General features: G+C 38.3%; 2 protein-coding genes across 3 annotated transcripts; one reads left to right on the top strand and one right to left on the bottom strand.

Annotated features, from left to right (window-relative positions):
- Window positions 1–977: 977 nt before the first annotated feature.
- On the top strand, window positions 978–5,100 carry LOC108986990 (ubiquitin fusion degradation protein 1 homolog). Its single transcript, XM_018959813.2, has 10 exons — window positions 978–1,070; window positions 1,775–1,826; window positions 2,110–2,187; window positions 2,647–2,671; window positions 2,765–2,797; window positions 2,903–3,024; window positions 3,130–3,260; window positions 3,833–4,053; window positions 4,460–4,716; window positions 4,813–5,100. Exons 2-10 carry the CDS (start codon window positions 1,824–1,826, stop codon window positions 4,909–4,911), a joined length of 969 nt encoding a protein of 322 aa, XP_018815358.1. The 5' UTR covers window positions 978–1,070; window positions 1,775–1,823; the 3' UTR covers window positions 4,912–5,100.
- Window positions 5,101–7,424: 2,324 nt separating this feature from the next.
- LOC108986994 (epimerase family protein SDR39U1 homolog, chloroplastic) lies at window positions 7,425–18,965 on the bottom strand. Of its 2 annotated transcripts, none has more exons than XR_004798010.1 (13): window positions 18,753–18,965; window positions 18,599–18,658; window positions 18,095–18,170; window positions 17,371–17,438; window positions 17,007–17,125; window positions 16,426–16,470; window positions 16,189–16,267; window positions 15,660–15,721; window positions 15,315–15,417; window positions 8,879–8,939; window positions 8,578–8,648; window positions 7,887–8,026; window positions 7,425–7,803 (listed from the first exon to the last, which is right to left on the bottom strand). XR_004798010.1 is itself a non-coding variant. In XM_018959818.2 (13 exons), the coding sequence occupies exons 1-13, from the start codon at window positions 18,828–18,830 to the stop codon at window positions 7,702–7,704; spliced, it is 1,056 nt and encodes a 351-aa protein (XP_018815363.1). In that variant the 5' UTR covers window positions 18,831–18,962; the 3' UTR covers window positions 7,425–7,701. The 2 variants fall into 2 exon arrangements, 1 of the variants encoding a protein (XP_018815363.1); XM_018959818.2 differs by having other exon boundaries at window positions 17,379–17,438; window positions 18,753–18,962.
- Between the last annotated feature and the right edge of the window lie 1,494 nt (window positions 18,966–20,459).

Raw genomic sequence — 20,459 nt, 5'->3', positions numbered from 1 at the left:
CCGCCACTTTTTATATACCACGCATGTCATAATATATGCAAACATGTTATCTAGTATAACATACAATTATGTCATTTCGCATCATGTCCAAATTCAGTAGTTTTAATTATGTACATATTATGTCATGCACCTCATATCACACAAAACATGTAAACTTTTTTAAGTTTAAATATAAGATAAAATCACATCAGTTTAATCAGATGGTCATTCAGATACATGGTACTAACTACCAATATAGATTCACGATAGATGTGGAAGGAAAACCAGAAAAATATGACTTAACTGATAAAGAAAAATCAAAAGAATATGACTTTCAAGAACTAAAGGAAATGTATTTGATGATGGACTGGATATCACGTCAACTATGCATAGGAAGAACCATAAAAAAACATCTTGCTAAACTTTCTCTCAAACATGTTATCGATTGACCACCACTTTCACACACAATCAAATCCGTCTAAAGAAATGAAAATTTTCCAACGAGCATCCTCAAATGTTTGTATGATTTTGGAATACTGGTTTCATCTGGTAAGAGAAATGTTCATAGGTAAACACTTGCAAATATCTGTTTTCATAAAAGATTGATTTGATAAAATCTTTTATTTCATAACCATGTTGAGAATCAGTATACATGTCAAACCTAATAATATTTACGTAAAGAATGATGTTTATAAACTTGGAGATTTTGGATGTGCAGAGCTTGACAACTAAATAGTGCTGTCATGTGTGTGTGTGTGTTTTCTTCGATGAAAATGCTATCCTCTCATTCATAGTGAGAAAAAAGAATGGCTTGCTACATTTCTATTTGGGTCAATTTAGGCCCATCTCACGCTACAATTAGAGACCCCCAATGGACCACATAAGCTGGCCTGGAGGCCCATGCCGGAGAAAGTTGTAGTACACGTGGCAGACAACGACGTAGCGTGCACAATACGCTCACGAGCGCATCTTAGCCACCCTACGCAATCAATTATCTTTCTTCCACAGTTCCCCAGTCTTCAATTCCCAGCCTTTCTTGTGTTCGCAGATCAAAATACCAGAGCTTTTCTCTCTGTCTCTCCTTCTCTTTGGTAATTTCAATTCGCCTAAATTTCAATTCGATGCTCTTTTTCTTTCTTGCTTATCTAAATTTGGTTTTAGATCTAACAGTTTCTTTTATTTTCTACATTCCATTCCAACTTATGTTAGTTTGCTTGCCGAGAAAGTTAATGCGATCCAAGGAAAAAAGAATTAAATATGTAATCTCCTTCGTCATGCGTCGTCTATTTTTGGTAAAATGTAGAAATACGATTAAGAAAAGTACTAGGTTTTACAGTTTTATGATTTTATCAGCTCCAGTTTAGGTTTATATGATTGAAATTCAGAAGTTGAAGTTTGAAATTTTCCTGTGGTACTTTTGTAACCGAACGGGGGCTCTAGGGTTTTTTGCCCAATTATCATTCTCGTCCCTAAATTTAATGCCATCTGTTCAAGTTTTGGAGTCTTTTGATTTATGCTTCGTTAACGTTGCTATTAATTAATCTTTACATTTTATTTATCATTTTTGGGTGATAAACCTGAGGACGGACGAAAACCCCTATTTTCTTTACAAACCTTAAGAGAAATTGAGTTCCAGAAAGTATCATTTTGGAACCTTTTTTTTTTTTTTGGGCTACAATGGTCTTTAACAAAACTCTAATAAACTTATTTCGAGCCCCCCTGTGTAGTCATTTTCATGCTGAGATTCTTTGATAGGTTTACTATATTTGAACATTGGGTTTTCTTGTTCTTAAAGGGAGCTTGGGAAGGTTCGATTATCTGGTCTTATACTCGACGCCGTTGAAATGGTACGTTTATTTACCGAGTTCTTTAGTGCGTAATCACTTGAGGACAATGCATGTTGTGGCTAGTTTATTTGCAATTGAGAAGCGTGCATTTTGTCACTCTATTACGGTCAAATGTGAAGTGCTCAGTGAACCTTGATGGGGAAAAAGATTTGGGACAAGAATTGATGGTTTATAATTGATTAACTATCTCGTATAATTTTAATTATGTCCTACTGTCATTGAATTCCGGTTTATGTTGGATGATTTCATCGTTATATTTTATTCTCTGGTTGTGAAATTGCAGTTTTTTGATGGATATGGGTATCATGGGACATCGTTTGAGCAGACATACCGATGTTTCCCTGCATCCTTTATTGAGAAGGTTGGAATGTCTTCATCTTGTATCAATTCGGACTACTAATATGCTTTTGAGATAACTTACAAAATGGTTGAGCTTTGTTGAAACTCTTCAGTGTCATAGTAATTCATTATAGAGCAAATAAATTCATGCTAAAGTCGTCCTTTGATGATCTCGAAAGGCTTGCTTGACTTTTTCATCAGGAGGTTTTCAATCTTTACAGTAGTGAATTATATGCACTTGGTCTGCACCATTAGATCATTTGTGTTCAAGGTTGATAACTTTCATCAGTAGCACAGCTAATTCTAGGTTTCAGGCTTTTTTAGCCTTTTCATTTTTAGTTAGAGGATCAATTTGGTCATTTATATTTTGGCCCCAAGGACACGCTCGCTCTCTCTCTCTCATTTTGGAAGCTGAGATTCTTCTTTTTCTCAATTTTTCTGTTGTTTATAATCCTAATTATTTTTGTGATATTTTCTGCAGCCGCAAATTGAAAGCGGTGATAAAAGTAAGTTTTTCAAATTCATCCCATTTGCTATGATTGGATTTCAGTTTTATGTGTCTTATTCTTGATATATATTTGTAAAAATATTTGTTTCAGTTATAATGCCCCCTTCAGCTCTGGACCGCCTAGGTTAGTTCGTCTAATTTAACCTCTAATATGCAGTCTTATACTTGTGCTTAATGTAGTTTGTACTCAAGATATCAACAATGCTAAATGTGGATAAAAAACTTGCAGCATCTTTACATATTGATTATCCAATGTTGTTTGAACTTCGGAATGATGCTGCTGAGCGGATTTCTCATTGTGGGGTTCTTGAGTTCATTGCAGAAGAAGGCATGATCTATATGCCTTATTGGGTGGGGATTCATAATCGTTTTCTGTTATTTGCTTGGTAAATTTACTATTAGAGATGTTTTCTGTCATTTCTTTATTCCTTTTATGTTTGTATTATTTCTATATAGATGATGGAGAACATGCTCTTACAAGAGGGGGACATTGTTCGTGTAAAAAACATGACTCTTCCGAAGGGAACCTATGTCAAGTTGCAACCCCACACAAAGGACTTTTTGGATATCTCTAACCCAAAAGCTATGTGAGTTGCTGAGTTTTTCGTTATATGATATTAGTTAGTGCATATTTGGTATTTTGAGTCCGCTGTACTTTTTTTTGGGCAAAGAAAGGGATTCATGCAGTTGATCTGATTGATTATGAATGTATGCATCCATCATGCCTTGTCCTGGTTTTGACACATTTATGATATTCCGTATTCTGATAGCTCAATTACTACTCTGAACTAAAAGGCCCACTGCCGACTCTCTATGGAAGAACGGAGTTAAAATTTACTTATAAAAAAAAGAACGGAGTTAAAATGAGGGGCCCTTATAAGCTAGAAGAAAAATATAAACAACTTATTAAAATAATAATACATGCTACTTTATTGTTCTCTCCTTGTCATGCCCAACCCTTGTTCCACAGTGTGATATGTACGTGGTCTATCCATGTAGTGCTGACTCCCTGTTCTAAGTCCTCCAGTCAACTAGTCATTCCCTTAGAATTTTATGGTTTCTCTAACATGTGAAATTATTATTCATCTTGCTGTGCCTGTTGGGTATTGCCTAGGTAGTGGTAGATCTGTAAATGATTTTACATGCTTTTGTCATGCAGCTTAGAGACAACATTAAGGAATTTTTCGTGTTTAACCACCGGGGACAGTATTATGGTGGCATATAACAACAAGAAGTATTACATAGATATTATAGAAACAAAGCCTGCTAATGCAATAAGTATCATCGAGACAGATTGTGAGGTGGACTTTGCACCTCCCCTGGATTACAAGGAACCTGAAAGACCCATTGCACCTGTTCTTCCAAGCAAGGCTACCCAAGGTGCACATGTCTTCTTTCTGCTTTGTTACGTGTTGTTTGTCTCAATTTATTTCTCCAGTTGATGTGGCTGCTGCTTTTACTCTTACTCGTAATGGGGAGTGAATGTGCTTTGTGGTTTCTCTCCTGTACCATGTATTTTGGAAGAAGGGCATATGACCTATTTATAGGGGACAGAAAATTATCTTGATTCAATATTTTCATATTTTGGTGCTTAAAGTTTCGTAGTATGATAGAATCACTTGATGTCGTATCATAGTTGCAATCCTTTTTAATATCATGGGTGTGCTTTCTTTTATCTGTTATTGAATAGGAAATTAGTATCAATTTAATCGAGGGTATTGTTTATCGAATCCTGTAAATGCTTATCATCACGTCTTTAAGGAAATGACCTCTTTTGTTCTTGCAGTTGAAGATGCTTCAGCTGAAGCTGAACCAAAATTCAGCCCTTTCACTGGAGTAGGGAGACGCTTGGATGGGAAAACTCTGATGCATCAGCCTCAACCAATTTCTCCCTCAGGGGCCAAAGACAAGCGACTTGATGCTGCCACCAGTAATGCTCAGCCTTCTGCGGGATCTAGTTCACAAAGCAACACTCGTCAGACTCAGGGAAAGCTTGTGTTTGGATCAAATGTAAACCGCACTACTTCCAAAGAAACACCAAAGGTACTACTGATGTTTCATCATTTGTCTTCTTTAAAGGGGGGACCAATAAAAACGCTAACCAAAAAGCCTCTGAACTATGTGTTTTCACTAACGCAGAAGGAAGCTGGAAAAGAGAGTAAACAAGAGCAGCCCCCGAAGACAGAAGAGCCGAAGTTTCAGCCATTCTCTGGGAAAAAGTACTCGTTGCGGGGTTGATGAACTTTTAAACAATCAACTGCTCTTGACTTGTTTTGTTCTCCATCACCTGTACCTATATGGACCCGGAAATACAACAGAATTATGTGTTCGTCTGGGATGTTGTGTTATCAAAAGGATGAAACAGTAGGTTCACATGTCAAATGAAGAAATGAAAAGAATAACCTCATTATCTATTAAATCTTGGAAGTAGGCCGACTACTGTGCGTAGGAATATGCCTTATTTTAGGAGTTTTGGTTGGATGGTGAAAATGGGGGTCCGCTTTATTAGCTTATCTTTATAGAAAAGGCCATTATGGCAAAACTCAGTTCACGGTTTTCACGTGTACCAAAAATGCTCCAGACTCCCGTGTTGAGTTTGGTATTTGGTTGCATATGAATAGTGGTGGTAATTCGTGACACGATCCGTTAATCTAATATGGACACAACATGATAATAGTAATTTAGTCTTAACGGATTTGGGTCAAAATGAATTGTCCCATTAAGACACGATTGTTTAACGGGTCAATCAGTTTTGACCCGTTAAGAAAGTTAAAAACTATAGTTATACATTTATATTTAAAAGTAAAATTATTTGGATTTTAATTTTGATATTTTTATTATTTAGATTGTAATTTTAGACTTGTAGTTAGTTTTATATTTTTTTTTTATAGATATTGTGATTTTAACATTTATATAAACTTATGCTAAACTTAATTAAGTCAAACGGGTTAATTTCAGGTATGTTTAACTCATTTACATAAACGGGTCGTGTTGTGTTAACTTATTTATTAGCATTCACAAACGGACCGTGTCGTGTCAACTCGTTATGGTAATGGGTTGTGTTAGAGTTTGAGATTTTGACACGATAAACTTAACGGGTCGTGTTCGGATTGATCTATATAGTATAATATATATGTCTTGATATGACATGAATATAATCCGTTAACATGATTTGACACCCTCGCATATGAAGGGGAATGACCGGTCAATAATTGTCATGTGAGACAAAGCTATGCGAGTGATAGCCATCAATACGCATTTGGAGTCCTATTGTCTGCAACTACAAGCACCCACCTACAAGGCCAATGGTTTCATTTCACCTGCCATCATCAATACCCTAAAGCTTGGCATGGTGTTACGTACGTGCTTAATCGAACACCTAACGGGATAACTTTAGATAATTTCAGAAATCTCGGATATTTTTTGTAGGGCACTTCGAAGGATTCTAGGTCTCTTAATTAATAAATTAAATTTGTTAACAAAATTGATTCCACATTCGATGCCTTTATTATTAACAGAGACGATTAAGCGCACTAGTAGTGAATTAGGCATAGTCGAATTTTAGCCAAACTTTAGCTAGTTTGCTTAAAAAACATCTACACCAAACTAGCTAAATCTACAGTAAATTTGTCCATCATCTTCGATTTAGCTGGTCCAAATTGTTAGCAATTATTTTTTGACCTTAAAATAATCTTTCAATCTTGTGGGAGAAACGAACTTAGTTTGGCTATTCCAGAATAAAGGAAAGTCGTATACAGTATATACATTTGGCGATTCTAGAGTTTAGAATTTCAGTTTCACAGTAGGAAAAAAAAAAAAAATCTAAAATGCCTTTTTCCCATTTGCAAAATTCTCCGATTCTTCAAAAAAGCCGTTAAAAAATTATATTCATTGAAATAATATGAATGTTAAAGAATTAATGTGTATTTTTTTAATAATGAATCAATATTTTAATATAATAGTAATAGATTTTGAGAGTTTGTTATTTGGTGTTGTTGAAAAGTGGACTAGCTAAATTTATAAAATTAAATTTCCTGATCAAAATTTGGCCAAACTTTAAAGAGACCGTTACTAGTGCTCTAAGGCTTATAAAAAAGTTTTATATAATATTAAATTTACTCTTACTATTTATTTATTCCCTTATTCAAATGATAGATAATATAAAATCCTAGCACATAATCCTAAATTATCATAATTAATTATTATGAATCGTCGCTAGTTGCATATGTAACACAGCTCATTCGGTTATAAAGATGAGATGTTATAAGAAATCTATGAATAATAGTGAAATAATTTATCAATAATAGTAAAATGATCCGAGTTAAAATGTTTTATGACATTTTGAGAAATGAGTGAAAAAGTTAAATAAAAATATAATAAAGTTAAAATATTGTTAGAATATAATTTTTTATTATTTTAAAATTTTAAAAAAATTAAATTATTTTTTATATTTTATTTAGAAGCTTGGCAAAATTGTAATGATTAAATAAAAAAGTTAAAAAGTTAAAATTGAAAAATATTTATATTTGAATAATATTTAGATGTTGAGATGAGACGAGATGAATTTATACCATCCGTGAAACCAAACAAGGCTATAGTCGTTTCCTTGTATTGGTCTTTTTTCGAATTGAATTCCAGCCTCTCTACTGATTCTTCATCTGATTACCAAGTTCCCCCGCGGAGACCTATGCGCAAGCATTGGAGTGGGAGATGTACAGCATAATTTCTAAATGAGAGTACATTACGGGATCAACAGAAGAAACGCATCTAGTTGTATCCATTACTACAATCTACATCAGAAACATTGTAATAACCTACGATGAAGAAATCCCAACACAATATGATGTGCATGCTAAGATAGTTTTGCATAGAACTGTTCGAAGACGAGAAAAACGAGGCCACGGTTTCCATGCAGAGTGAATAAATTCTGAATGCACAATTTGTTGATGTTTGCTGGAGCCTTAACGCCTTTGACCCAAAGAATAAAGAATACCCGTTTATCTTATGTCACATAATGCGCCAACTTTCCTATGAAAGAATGGCTTTAAGTGCATCTTTCACATAGGAGTACTTGAATGGGAAACCCAATTCCTTGGCTCGAGCGGGGAGCACCCGTTGCCCTTCCAGAACCTGCAATGTTCTCAACTGATGTGTTTCAGCACGTTCAGATTACCAGAGGGAATGGGAAAATTGATAAATTGATTAATCCTTACCACTGAAGCACCTTCTCCAAGGACTGCTTTGAGCGCAAGGTCAGGTACAGGAAGCCATGAGGGCCGGCCCATGACATTTCCCAATTGTTCACACATTTCAGTCAATCTAACAGGGTTTGGTGCAGTTCCATTGATAACGCCTGCCATTTAGGTTTCAGAAAGTAGGCACAACTAGTATAAAGTCGCAAAAACTAGGGTTGATGCCTACAATAGCATTACATGATGCTTGGAAAAAAATCATAAGCTTAGGAGCTTAATGGTTTATAAGCTCTGGGAGAAATATCTGGAAGCCAAATCAACAACAGATTTGAGAAGCTAAAAAAGCAACTGCAATGAAAGTGAAAGGGATACTATTGGGCGAAGAACTCCTAGTTTAATTCTAAAGTATCACATATGAATATTACTAATAAAGCATCACACTTCATAGAAATGTTAAAATAGATTTCCATAATAAGTTGGGTTGGGAATGACCAACGCTTCTTTTGTAACATAAAAATCAATGACAAAAATTCAGAAGATATTATTGTTGTAGTTATTTGCACAGGCCTGCAAGCTTAAGATACAAATAGAAGGCAGTGTGGGATGAAGAGTGCATTAATTTCAGTCAAATATTTTATTTCTGGTAGCATGCTTAAAGAATCCCATGAAATGTACAAGTAAATATACACAAATAAGTATCTTTTATATCTACCTTTATAAGATGGATTGGAAAGAGCTTCATATATTAGGTTCACTATGTCATCCAGATGAATCCAAGAAAACCTACACAATGACGAGCAGTCAATGTTCATGTTGTCAAGAAGAAGAGATAAATACAGGGACCATTGGTTAATCAATCTCAACACAAGTTTTGGCCCATTCAGTAGATTGATATATATCTAAAGTGAAAACCCATTATATGTAGTAGCGTATTATGATGACTGTTGAAAAATACTTTTGCTTTGATAAAAAAAGAAGGTATTTATGCATCAAAAATCAAATGAGTACAATACCATTGTTTCCCAGTTCCCAAAGGACCACCAGCAAACATCATGAAGAGAGGGATCATTTTAGCTGCAGAGGATCAAAGATATAAGTACTCGTACATTGGCAGAAGCATTTTTATAAGTTGGCAGAAGCAACAGTTGATATGGTAAAGCTCTATACACATATTTTTTTTTTTTGATAAGTTAGAATTATATTAGGCACAATGTAATAGGCGAAGCCCGAGTACACAGGAAGTATACAAAAGAAACACCTAATAACATGCTAAAGCTTTAAAATAACGAAGACAGGAACACGTTTACAGCCCCACCCTTGAGTACAATAGCAGAGAACCAGCTAAGTAAAGTACTCATAAAAAACTTCCAAAATGCATCCCTATTGCGTTCCCGATCATTAAAACACCTCTCATTTCTCTCTAACCAAATGCACCACATAATACACAAAGGCATCAATTTCCATGCAGCTGCCACTTGAGAGCAAGTATGCAGTTGAAAGTTGGTCCAGCTTGCTAGACAATCAGCCACTGCTTCTGGCATAACCCAACACAGCCCAACCCTTCCAAACACACCATCCCACAGCACTTTAGCCATTTCACAATGGAGTAATAAATGGTTCACTGATTCCGCTTCTTTCTTGCACATAAAGCACCAATCCAAAACAATCATTCCGCGCTTCCTCAGATTATCTATAGTCTGAATATTCCTTATTGCTGCTGTCCATACAAAAAAAGCCACCTTTGATGGAACATGGACCTTCCAAATCCTCCTCCAAGGAAAACCAGTATGGTGCTGATTTAGTATCACCTTATAAAATGACCGCACTGTAAATTTTTTAGAGGCTGTTTGTCTCCAACATAGTTGGTCCCTACCCTGTCTTCTTATCTCCATTGAGTACAACTGTCTAAAGAAGTCAGTAACCTCCTCTACTTCCCAATCCTGGGCAGATCTGGATAAGCCTACATCCCAAAGCACCTCTCCATTGGAAAAACCCATCACCTCGGAAACTGCAGCTTGCTTATTAGTCGCCAATCTGAATACAACCAGAAATGCTCGAGACAATTCAATGTCCCCACACCAAACATCAGACCAGAACCTGATTTTTGAACCATCACCAACCGAGAAGTTAACTTGTTTCCAGAAACGACCCCAACCTTTCCTAATAAACTTCCATAGACTCACTCCATATGACGCCCTGCTCTCCTTGGAACACCATCCTCCCCAATCACTACCATACTTGCAATCGATCACCCCTTTCCACAAAGCTCCCTCTTCCCCATGGTATCTCCATAACCACTTCCCCAACAACGCCTTATTAAAGCTACATAACCTATGAATACCCAGCCCTCCGTTAGCAAGTGGGCGGCAAATTTTTTTCCAACTCACTAAAGGAATTTTAGTCTCCTCTCCCAGGCCTCCCCATAAAAAATCTCTATACAATTTTTCGATACGGTTGGCGACACCAACAGGTAAGGGGAATAGAGAAAGAAAGTAGGTAGGGATATTAGAGAGAGTACTCTTTATAAGAGTAATCCTACCCCCTTTTGATAAGTAAGTCCTTTTCCAAGCTGCCAACTTCCTTGCTATCTTCTCGATCACCCCATCCCACACGTGTTTGGCCTTAAAAGGAGCACCTAGTGGTAGTCCCAAATATTTTATGGGCAGAAATGCAACTTTACACCCCAGGAATTCAGCCAAGTGATGAATATTATGGACATCTCCCACCGGTACCAACTCCGATTTACTTAAGTTCACTTTTAATCCCGAGATGGCTTGAAAACATAGCAGGACAGCCCTCAAAATTTGAATCTGTTCCCCAACGGCCTCACAAAAGATGAGGGTATCATCCGCAAAGAGCAAGTGTGATATTGTAGAGATGCCACTAGAGTTAGTTCCCACTGAAAAACCCGAGATAAAACCTGCACCCACCACTGCTTCCACCATGCGACTTAAGGCTTCCATAACAATATCAAATAGGAAGGGGGATAAGGGATCCCCCTGCCTCAAGCCTCTAGAGCTTGGAAAATACCCACAAGGCTGCCCATTAACCAATACAGAAAAGCGTATAGTTGAAATGCAATGACTTATCCAGCCACACCACTTTTCTCCGAAACCGCATCTTCTAAGCATATACAACAGAAAATTCCAGTTTACATGATCGTATGCTTTTTCCATATCCAACTTACAAAGAACTCCCGGAGCCCCTTCCCGCATGCGACTATCAACACATTCATTTGCAATCAGCACCGAATCTATGATTTGTCTTCCTTTAACAAATGCATTTTGGGATTTAGAAATGATCTTCCCCATCACTTTGCTCATTCTATTTGCTAACACCTTTGAGATAATCTTATAGACACTACTTACCAAGCTAATTGGGCGGAACTCCTTCAACTCCAAAGCACCCGCTCTCTTAGGAATCAAGGCTATAAAAGTGGCATTCAAGCTCTTCTCAAACTTTTGGAGCTCATAAAATTCATGAAAAACCTTCATCACATCCCCCCGCACTATCTCCCAACAATCCTGAAAAAAAGCCACAGAGAAGCCATCCGGCCCGGGAGCTTTGTCTCTCCTCATTCCACACACCACCCGATGCACCTCAAGCTCTTCAAACGGCCTTTCCAGCCAACTTGATGAAGAATCATCCACTGTTGCAAAGCTCAATCCATCTATCTTAGGTCTCCAATCTTCCGTCTCACTGAGGAGGGAACTAAAATACTGCACAGCATGCTCTTGGATCTCAGCGGGAATGGAAAGTAGATTATTTTCAGTTCTTAACATCTCAATGGCATTGTTACGCCTATGGGAATTAGCCATTTTGTGGAAGAAGCTAGTACACTTATCCCCCTCTTTAAGCCAAAGAACTCTCGACTTTTGCCTCCATGATATTTCTTCCCTTAAAAGAACCCTCTCAAGTTCTATTTTGACTTCGTTCATCCTAGATGAGCTCTCCTCGCTATCCCCATCAGCTTCCAAGGATTGAAGCTCTTCCCAAAGGGCTTTTTTCTGCTGCTCAACATTCCCAAAAACCTCCTTATTCCAAACCTTCAAATTAGTTTTTAAGGCTTTGAGTTTACTAGCCAAAACAAAACTAGGAGTCCCCACAAACTGATATGACAGCCACCAACTTTTTACCTTATCAATGAAGCCCTCTACTTCTAGCCACATATTCTCGAACTTAAAGTACCGTTTGCCCTCGTGTATGCCCCCACACTCAAGAATAATGGGGAAGTGGTCCGAACCTATCCTTGGAAAACGTTTTTGGCATAACTTCGGATAATGAGCTTCCCACGACGATGATACAAGAAATCTGTCCAATCTAGAACTGCCTCTAGAATTGGACCACGTATACTCACCCCCCACCAACGGCAAATCCAGCAATTCCAAGTCAAAAATCAGCTGTGAGAAAACCTCCATAGCTGTAGTTATTGAAGAGAGACCCATCCGCTCACTTGGGAATCGGATTATATTGAAATCCCCACATAGACACCAAGGAAGATCCCACAAGTAGTACAACCCAGAAACTTCATCCCATAGCAAATTCCTATCCCGATTCCTATTGGGACCGTAGACACTTGCTAATGCCCACAACCACCCATCTTCCACGTTCCTTAATACACATGCCACCAAGTAATTTCCAATGCACTCTTCTACCATCTCGACAACTCTACTGTCCCACATGACAAGTACACCACCAGAGGCCCCCGAAGAGGCTAAATAAGTCCAGCCTACAAACGAGCCTCTCCACAAGCTACTAATAACATTCCTGTCAACACTTCCAATTTTGTTTCTTGGAGGCATACAATATCAATCTTCCAACTATGAATAATGGACCTAATGCGAAGGCGTTTATTGACATTATTGATCCCCCTTACATTCCAAGACATAATTTTAGGCTTCATTAACAAAAATAACTTCCCTCCCCTTAGATCTGCTCCTCCCAGAAGTACCCTCCTTATTGTCATAATTAATAGAACAATGCAATCTTCTCAACTCCCGCTTCTTTTTCACAGATGACTGCTCAACCGTGGATCGACCAGCTTCAATAGCAACTAGAAGGGCCCTCAATTGTTCTTCATAGCCATCATAAAAGAGACCCACACAGCTTTGGATTTTCTCCACTTGTTTAAAAACCCAATCTGAGGATTCCTCAGACACCATCTGAAGAGGAGTCATCTGTAACGGAGACGAACTATCCATCTCCTCCTCATAAACAGCTACTACGAGCTCTGGTTCCGAAACCAAACAATTTCCCCCCTCCACCATAGATGTCAGAACCTCGTTATGTCCCTCATCAGCCTCAATAATTTCCCCTGCCTCCCTATCCATAACATGGTTGATCAACATCAGCTCACCCGAAGCTTCCAACTCTATCTGTGCCAGTGGTGGAATCAGCTGCGGCTCCACAACACTATCTCGGGTCTGAGCCGAAATCATCTTTCCTATGCAATCACTATAACTCCCCAACATAAGCCCATCTGAGGCTTCCAGTGAGCCTATCGACTCTTTCTGTGACATTGCTGGAAGAGTCTGAACTAATATCGGCTCCGTAACAGTGTCTCGGGACTGAACCGAAACTGTTTTGCCTTTGTTCCTATCAGAATCACCTCTACTCCTCGTGATTGACGTCGGAATCTCCGTGTCTACTGCCGTCGACCAAGTCTGTACAGAATCCAAGGCATTTGTTTCTGATCTTGCCACAGAACTCCCTGGGTTCACCTCTCCATGCTTCACGGACCCTGCTACCTGCGGCTGTTCTTCCGTCAAAGCTTCGATGACCTTCGACGTCGCCGTCTGAGGCTTCGCCGGCCACGGTGGCACTGGCCCACCCGTCTCTGAGTCCACCCCGACCTGCGACTTCTTCCTCCACGTCAAACCTTTCGGTTGGTTGGACTCGGGTCGGATACCCTGTGTGGACTGGCCCTTCCCTTTCGGCCTCCTTTCCTGTCCTACACCCAAGGCCTCAGTCCCTTGCTTCACGAGATCAGACTCCGGCCCACTCCCCCAGACCCGAGTTCGACCCCATAATTTCTTTACCCAAAACGCACCGTATCAAACCTTTGACTTTAACGGCCATCTCTTCCAAGGCAATCTGCATATCCCGCAAATCACTCAACATACTCAAGTCATTCTGCCCAGACACACCTCTGCCATCACCCTCTCGTCTCTGTGCCTCTACCAAACCAGTCACTTCACCTACTCTATTCAGCTCTACCGAAGCAAGATTGCTCACTACTCGAGGTGTCTGCACAACCTCCTTGTATGACCGAGCCTCTGTCGACGAAGATGGTGGACCTCTCCCTTGAGCACCTTTGTTGCCCACCTCCCTCACGACCACTGCAAGCTTCCTCCACCCCATTCTGTCCCTTTCCCCAGGGATAAAGATGAAGCTCCGGCGCCCACCACCACTGTACTCCACTAGGGCCAGAAAACTACCACGGGGGTTGGATCCCTTTTGCACAATATATCCCCTGTTACCGTCCCTATAAGCAGAGTAGTATACCTTACTTCTAAGTTTAGAACATTCCTCCAATGACCTTGAGACCCAGCGTGCTGTGTCCTAACCCAACCTCAAGGTTTGTGATCCTTTCCAACCCCTCTCCGTGATAAGCACTTCATGCCCCTCCGCCCATATCTCAAACACCTTCGATTCTATTGCTAAACTTCGCATGGAGGACATTAGTAAAATACAGACAAAGCTTCTGTATTAACCTTAGTTCTTGAACCTCCCACAAACTAAAGCAAGCTAAAACCCCACAATACAAAACCCCACAAAACCCGTATGAACTTAACACCCAACTGAACTACATTCTAATCACCACAACTGAACTTAACATGCTAGAACATCCATCAATACCATTCTGAACTTAACACCAACTGGACTACATGCTAATCACCACAAGGAACTACCAACATTGACGACCCAACACCAGAATCAGAAGCACACAAAGTGCAAAAAGTGTACGGAGAGAAAAATTTTAGGAGAGAGAACATTTTTGTGTTTACATAATTTCTTGAGCACAAATACAAGAAGCCTAGTTAAGAATAAAAAAAATAAAAAATAAAAAATTAAATTAAATTAAATTAAATTAAAAATAAAAATAAAATAAATAATAAAATAAATAAATAAATAATAAATAATAAATAAATAAATAAATAAAAATAAATAAATAAAAAATAAAAAATAAAAAATAAAATAAAATAAAAAATAAAAAATAAAAAAACAAGCTTGAATGCTAGTAATAATTCTGAGAAACTCTCGATTCTACTAAAAAAACCACACTGGTTAATGTGTACTCTTCAGGTTGATGTTTTAAATGGGAACACCAAAAGCAACGCCAATGTGAAAAATGCTAATCTAACACTCTTATTTACTCTGAGGGCAAGCGTTTTAGTGAGAAATAGAGTCCATAAGGATATGAGGCAAGTGTTTAAAGATTAGTCATACCTAAAGCACCGCCATCTTTACCAAGAACAACGCCAATGCGTATAAGTGCTAATCTAACGTCCTTATTTACTCTGAGGGCTGTAGCTTCCCATTCTCTACACACCTGAAAATATTTTAAGTGTCGGTTAAAATTAAAACATTGATGAGATATTAAATACAAATATGTCGAGGCTGTAACTATGATAATCTTCACAGATGGTTTATCAATCATGAAAACAATACACTGTAAAATACAATGCAAAGACAAAGTTATCTGATCATACCTTTCATTGTGATAGACTAGGATATTTTAACTGAATGGAATTCCATAACATAACAATAGAAAACTGAAAGCAACTTGTTTACCTCAGCCAAGTAATCATTTCCCGATGGACTCTGTTCGTCAAATACTTGTGTTTCACTACTGCCTGGGAATATGAAAATAGAAAAGAAGAAGAAAAGGGTAAAGCATACCATTATAGATTACAAAGGCCACAAGTTAAACCCAGATATGGCATGTGAGACCACCAGATATTATAGCCACAGAGAGAGAGAGAGGTATATAAAGCTTTGCTTCAATCCCATCAATATGGTTCTAAAGCAACTACGAGATTTATTATAGAACGATACTAAAAATTCTTTGAAAGCATCAATATTTCCACATTAAATGTTTCATAAGGTGTAGTTATTGCAACATCATCCAAAACAACAGACAATAGAATAAAATTGGATCAGTGGGAAAATAAGTTTCAGGTGAATATTGCAATATGCTCTGCAGTTGAAACGCCACAGCAATCCCAGACATGTCTTAATCACCAAACATATATATTCAAAACAAGTTGAAGGAAAATAATGAAGTATGAAATAACTAGAAAAGTTGGTTCTAGATGCAAACCGTAGTAACCAACAGCTGTTGCACTGACTAAAACTGTAGGCCGAACTGCATCTGGTGCATCATTTATTAAATCTACAACCTTCACGGTCAGTTGAAACAGTCAGATACAGAGCCAGAAATGAGTAACTGTAAATGCTCATCGGTTTTTGTATTAACAGAGAGAGAGAGAGAGGGAAGGGAGGAAATTTATTGACTTTGTATATGTGGACAGACTGGCATTGGCCAATGACTGCTGACCTTTGAGGTGACTCTAATCCGGCTTTGCTTAATCTCTTTCTTGATCTGGAGCACAAAAACATGGTAAAACGTGTCACTGGCTTCAAATTATTAGGATGCATGGTGTTCACTCAATTTGATATCATTGTGACATATGATACTACTATTTTACAGCATCATTGCAGACTGACACGTCAAAATCGTATAAATTGCATCACACCATTTACACAAAGAAACACAATGACAACAAAACTATGGCCATAGTAAGCAATATTCAGTAAAGCAAAAGATGGATGTTGACTTGTCTAATGACTATGGAAATCCCAACACATCAAGCAGGCATTGCTTGGCATCACTATACAACTTCTTAACAAAGGAGATGCACTCTACGTTTCAAATGCAAGGGGATAAGCAAAACAGATATTGGTAGCAGACCATACAATTTAAACCCAGAAAGAAAGATGTAAAGATAACTTGAAAGCAATGGAAATTTTAATGTAGTATGCAGCTTCACTACATGTAGCTAACTCTTAACCGCGACTAAAAAGGCAATGGGTTGAATCATGTGAAAATAGGATGTTGCATGAGCAAGTGACACTGACCTCAGAAGACCATCGTGTACTAATGGGCAATCCAGCCAAGTTCACAACACCATTGGAACCTTGAATGCAGTCTTTCCACCCTGGCTCCTCTGCAATCACTATTCCTGGAAAGTCCTTGACTAGAAACGCCAGGACATGTTCAAGAATTAAGCCAAAATATTCTAGAAAGTAAATATACTACACTAAAAAGGAAAAAATGTACAGCTTATATTCTTTTGAAACTGAATAATATCTGCAATTAACTGAAAACATTTCTCTTGAGAAAGAGCTTCTCAGTTGAATAAGTTTTCAAAAAAGTAACCATCCATAATGAGTACTATATTTTCAATAAAGCACCAATCAAATGAATTTAATTATTCATTACCTTCTTACCCGGAAAAATTAACTCAGCCTTAGATTTAGAGCGTGTCAAGACACGAATGTGGTGATTATCTGCATGAAAAAAGTGGATTAAAATTTAAAGGGAAGATTAAAGATAGCCAAACTTCATATATGTCACGTAGAGGCTCATAGTCTAAATGATATTAGTTGAAAGAAAAATTGACCAGATTAATCATCTATGCTTCAATTTTGTAGACATCAAAGTATAAGGAGGCAATGTAACCTACTTGGTGGAACCAAGAACCAATTACAAGCAATCCAAACACAAATTTGATTTGGCTTGTAGTCTAAATGCACCTTGTTCACTTGTAGTTCACAAAATGAGAACTCACAGACCCAAAAAGAAATGAGGAAATTTAGATTATTAGCGATACTATATACCATGTGCATAGTAAACAATATCGGGGTTTGAAAATTCAGGTACAGAATTTATATAGCATTCAAAGTGTAATTTCACGAATCAGCTACCAAAACAAAGGAAACATCAGATAATCTAGAGTATGAAATGTTAAAAGTCCCTTGAGACGGACAATGCACGAATACTTAATTGAATATGTCCATGACCGGAAGTAGAAATCTCCATAGCATCATGAGTAACCATGGGCCAAAGAAAAGGATTTAATGAAAAAACACAATCAGCCAATGTCAATGCACCTATATTTGCAGAATAGCTGTAGCATTACAAACACTTCAGAAAGATGTTTCACCTGCATGCAGCCTTTGCACCAATCTTCTACCTATAAAACCTGTAGCTCCAGTCACTGATACAGTCATCTGATTTGCCTACAACAACTTGTAAAGCGTAAATGATATCGCCATGGAACCAGAGACAACCAAGATAATAACAATGTCAAATATATAATTGTTTAGTTCAAAGAATTTTGACCACGCCACAAAAGAAGGGCCATGCCAAAGGTTCGATTGTTCTCAATAAATTTAAGCTGTAAAGCCCATCAATCCAAAACCAACTTACAAAGTAGAATTGGAGAAGGTAACTGTATAGTCATAAACCATCCACTATGAAAATGGTAGTTCAGATTTGCTAAAACTACAAGTGCCATTGAAGAAAAACAAGTCCAATCCACGATGCATTTACTATCCCACAAAAGTAACAAGTAGTACGGTGCACCATATTACAAATTACAACCCTTAGGTTCTTAAAGTAACAAATTTCTTTTTTAACATGAAAAAACCGGAATTAAAAAGCATACCTTCTGGGCTTGATCAGAACTGCACCAAACCCTGAACCTCCTAGTCTCACACGTCTTAACCTTCAAATAAAAGGAGGGGGATTGTTTGCGTGAGTAAATAGTAAGGAAGAGCCAATGACGAAGAAAATAAAGAAATGCAAATAAGGGCTCTCACATAGAATGAGCGAGTGACGTGAATCGAGGAAGAGATGGAGTGGGTCCACGAGAAAGCAGTGGCTCCGAAGAGCTCCATTGATGACGATGAATTTGGTACTTCGAAGCTCTTCTAGTACTCGAAAAGTCTGATAAGCCAATGTGCTTTCTTGTTGGACGTGAAAGCGAATTCCGAATTCGATAAAATAAAATAAAATAAAGCTTGTAAATGTTTCATTTATGTGTCTGGTAAAGAGCCACAGCAATCAAAAATCTCATATCCATCTATTGTTGACACCGGCCGTCGGATTGCTTGTTTCGACCCTAAACGTTCGAGTTGTTCTGTGTAGGGCTGCAACCCGACCAGAAACAACCGGGTTTGTACCCGAACCGACTCGATTGTTCCCATCCAAGGCGCCAAACCGACCCGACTCGACCCGAACCAACAGAGATCGGGTCGAACCCGTATGACCCGACATTCACCAAAGAGGGCCAAAAAAGAAAAAAAAAATCTGCACTTTCACTTCCGCATCGATGTACAAACTATTTCTATCATCTGTATGATCTGATCACAATATCAATTTATCAATCTCAGATCAACATCCCAAAAGATGAAAAATGAAAAGTGCAGTTATTTTGACTATACATTCTAGTATGAATTGATGGGGTTCGAAACCAACAAAATATAAATCTGCCACGAATCAAGAAATGTTTCTGGATTTGGGGAAATCTTCATCTCCATACTTTCTTCTACTCGTAAAAACAAAACGTATGAAGCCCATTAATTCAGATCCAAACGTTAAAGCAAGTAATGCAAACCCCCACGGCCATGGCACAGTCATGCGGGGCCAAAGCATAAGATGAACTACAAGGGCAGCTACTTGAGTAGCATCTTCTGCATCTTGGGAAACAAATAGAGAGAGAGAGAGAGAGAGAGAGGAAAAACCATCGCCAATGGCCAAAATGTGAGGGCTTCCTTCCCTTCCGTCGCCAAGGGCTGCAACGATACCATCGCCACCAGCATCAATGTGAACAAGAAACAGCCACCACCAGCGATGCATGTTAAGAAGGAGAAGCAGTCGCAGCAGCCGAGGTCACCGCGGTTCGCACAGGACTTGGATGGGCTGAACTGCTTCGAGACTCTCATATCTTATTAAGCGAACTGCAGTTCGCAGGGAGGGATTTCGTCCGTAGCGTTTTTTGCTGCATAGAGAGAGAGAGAGAGAGAGAGAGAGAGAGAGAGAGAGAGAGAGAGAGAGAGAGAGAGAGAGAGAGAGCGGCGCTAGGGTTTGTGCGAGAGAGCGAGAGAGATAGAGGCTAGGGTTTGTGCTGAATAAAAAGAAGAGAGGAGGGGGGCTGCGGTTTTATCGGTTTAATCCGCTTAAAAGCGGGTTGGACATCATCCAACCCGCATTTAATTTTAATCCGATTTTATGCGGGTTGATCGGATCGGTTTTATCGGGTGGGTTGGATTTTTTGAGTTTTTGCACAGGCCTAGTTCTGTGCACGCTAGGACAAAAGTAGCGAGAAAAGTAACGTAAAATTAATAATAGGATATTAAATAGTAATGAATAATAATAAATAATATATATATATTATTAAAATATCTTTATACTCAAACTATACGAGTTTGGACTGTGTCTAATATGACATATTTGGTTAAAATGCCTCGTTTGTTTTTGGAGATGAGATGAGATGAGATTAAAGTTAAAAAGTTGAATAAAATATT

The sequence above is a fragment of the Juglans regia genome, chromosome 13, assembly GCF_001411555.2.
Source record: "Juglans regia cultivar Chandler chromosome 13, Walnut 2.0, whole genome shotgun sequence".
Classification (NCBI taxonomy): Eukaryota; Viridiplantae; Streptophyta; class Magnoliopsida; order Fagales; family Juglandaceae; genus Juglans; species Juglans regia.
The sequence above is the reverse complement of the archived record's forward strand: the minus strand, read 5'-3'. Positions and strand labels throughout refer to the sequence as shown.

Excerpts from the sequence above, each read along its gene's own strand:
- LOC108986990 (XM_018959813.2), top strand. Across the intron at positions 3,025-3,129 it reads TGATCTATATGCCTTATTGG|ATGATGGAGAACATGCTCTT; the intron begins GTGGGGATTCAT and ends ATTTCTATATAG. Across the intron at positions 3,261-3,832 it reads ATCTCTAACCCAAAAGCTAT|CTTAGAGACAACATTAAGGA; the intron begins GTGAGTTGCTGA and ends TTTGTCATGCAG.
- LOC108986994 (XM_018959818.2), bottom strand. The coding sequence starts at position 18,830 with ATGGAGCTCTTCGGAGCCACTGCTTTCTCGTGGACCCACTCCATCTCT. Across the intron at positions 16,471-17,006 it reads GTACACGATGGTCTTCTGAG|ATCAAGAAAGAGATTAAGCA; the intron begins GTCAGTGTCACT and ends TTTGTGCTCCAG. Across the intron at positions 8,027-8,577 it reads TTCCAATCCATCTTATAAAG|GCGTTATCAATGGAACTGCA; the intron begins GTAGATATAAAA and ends CCTAAATGGCAG.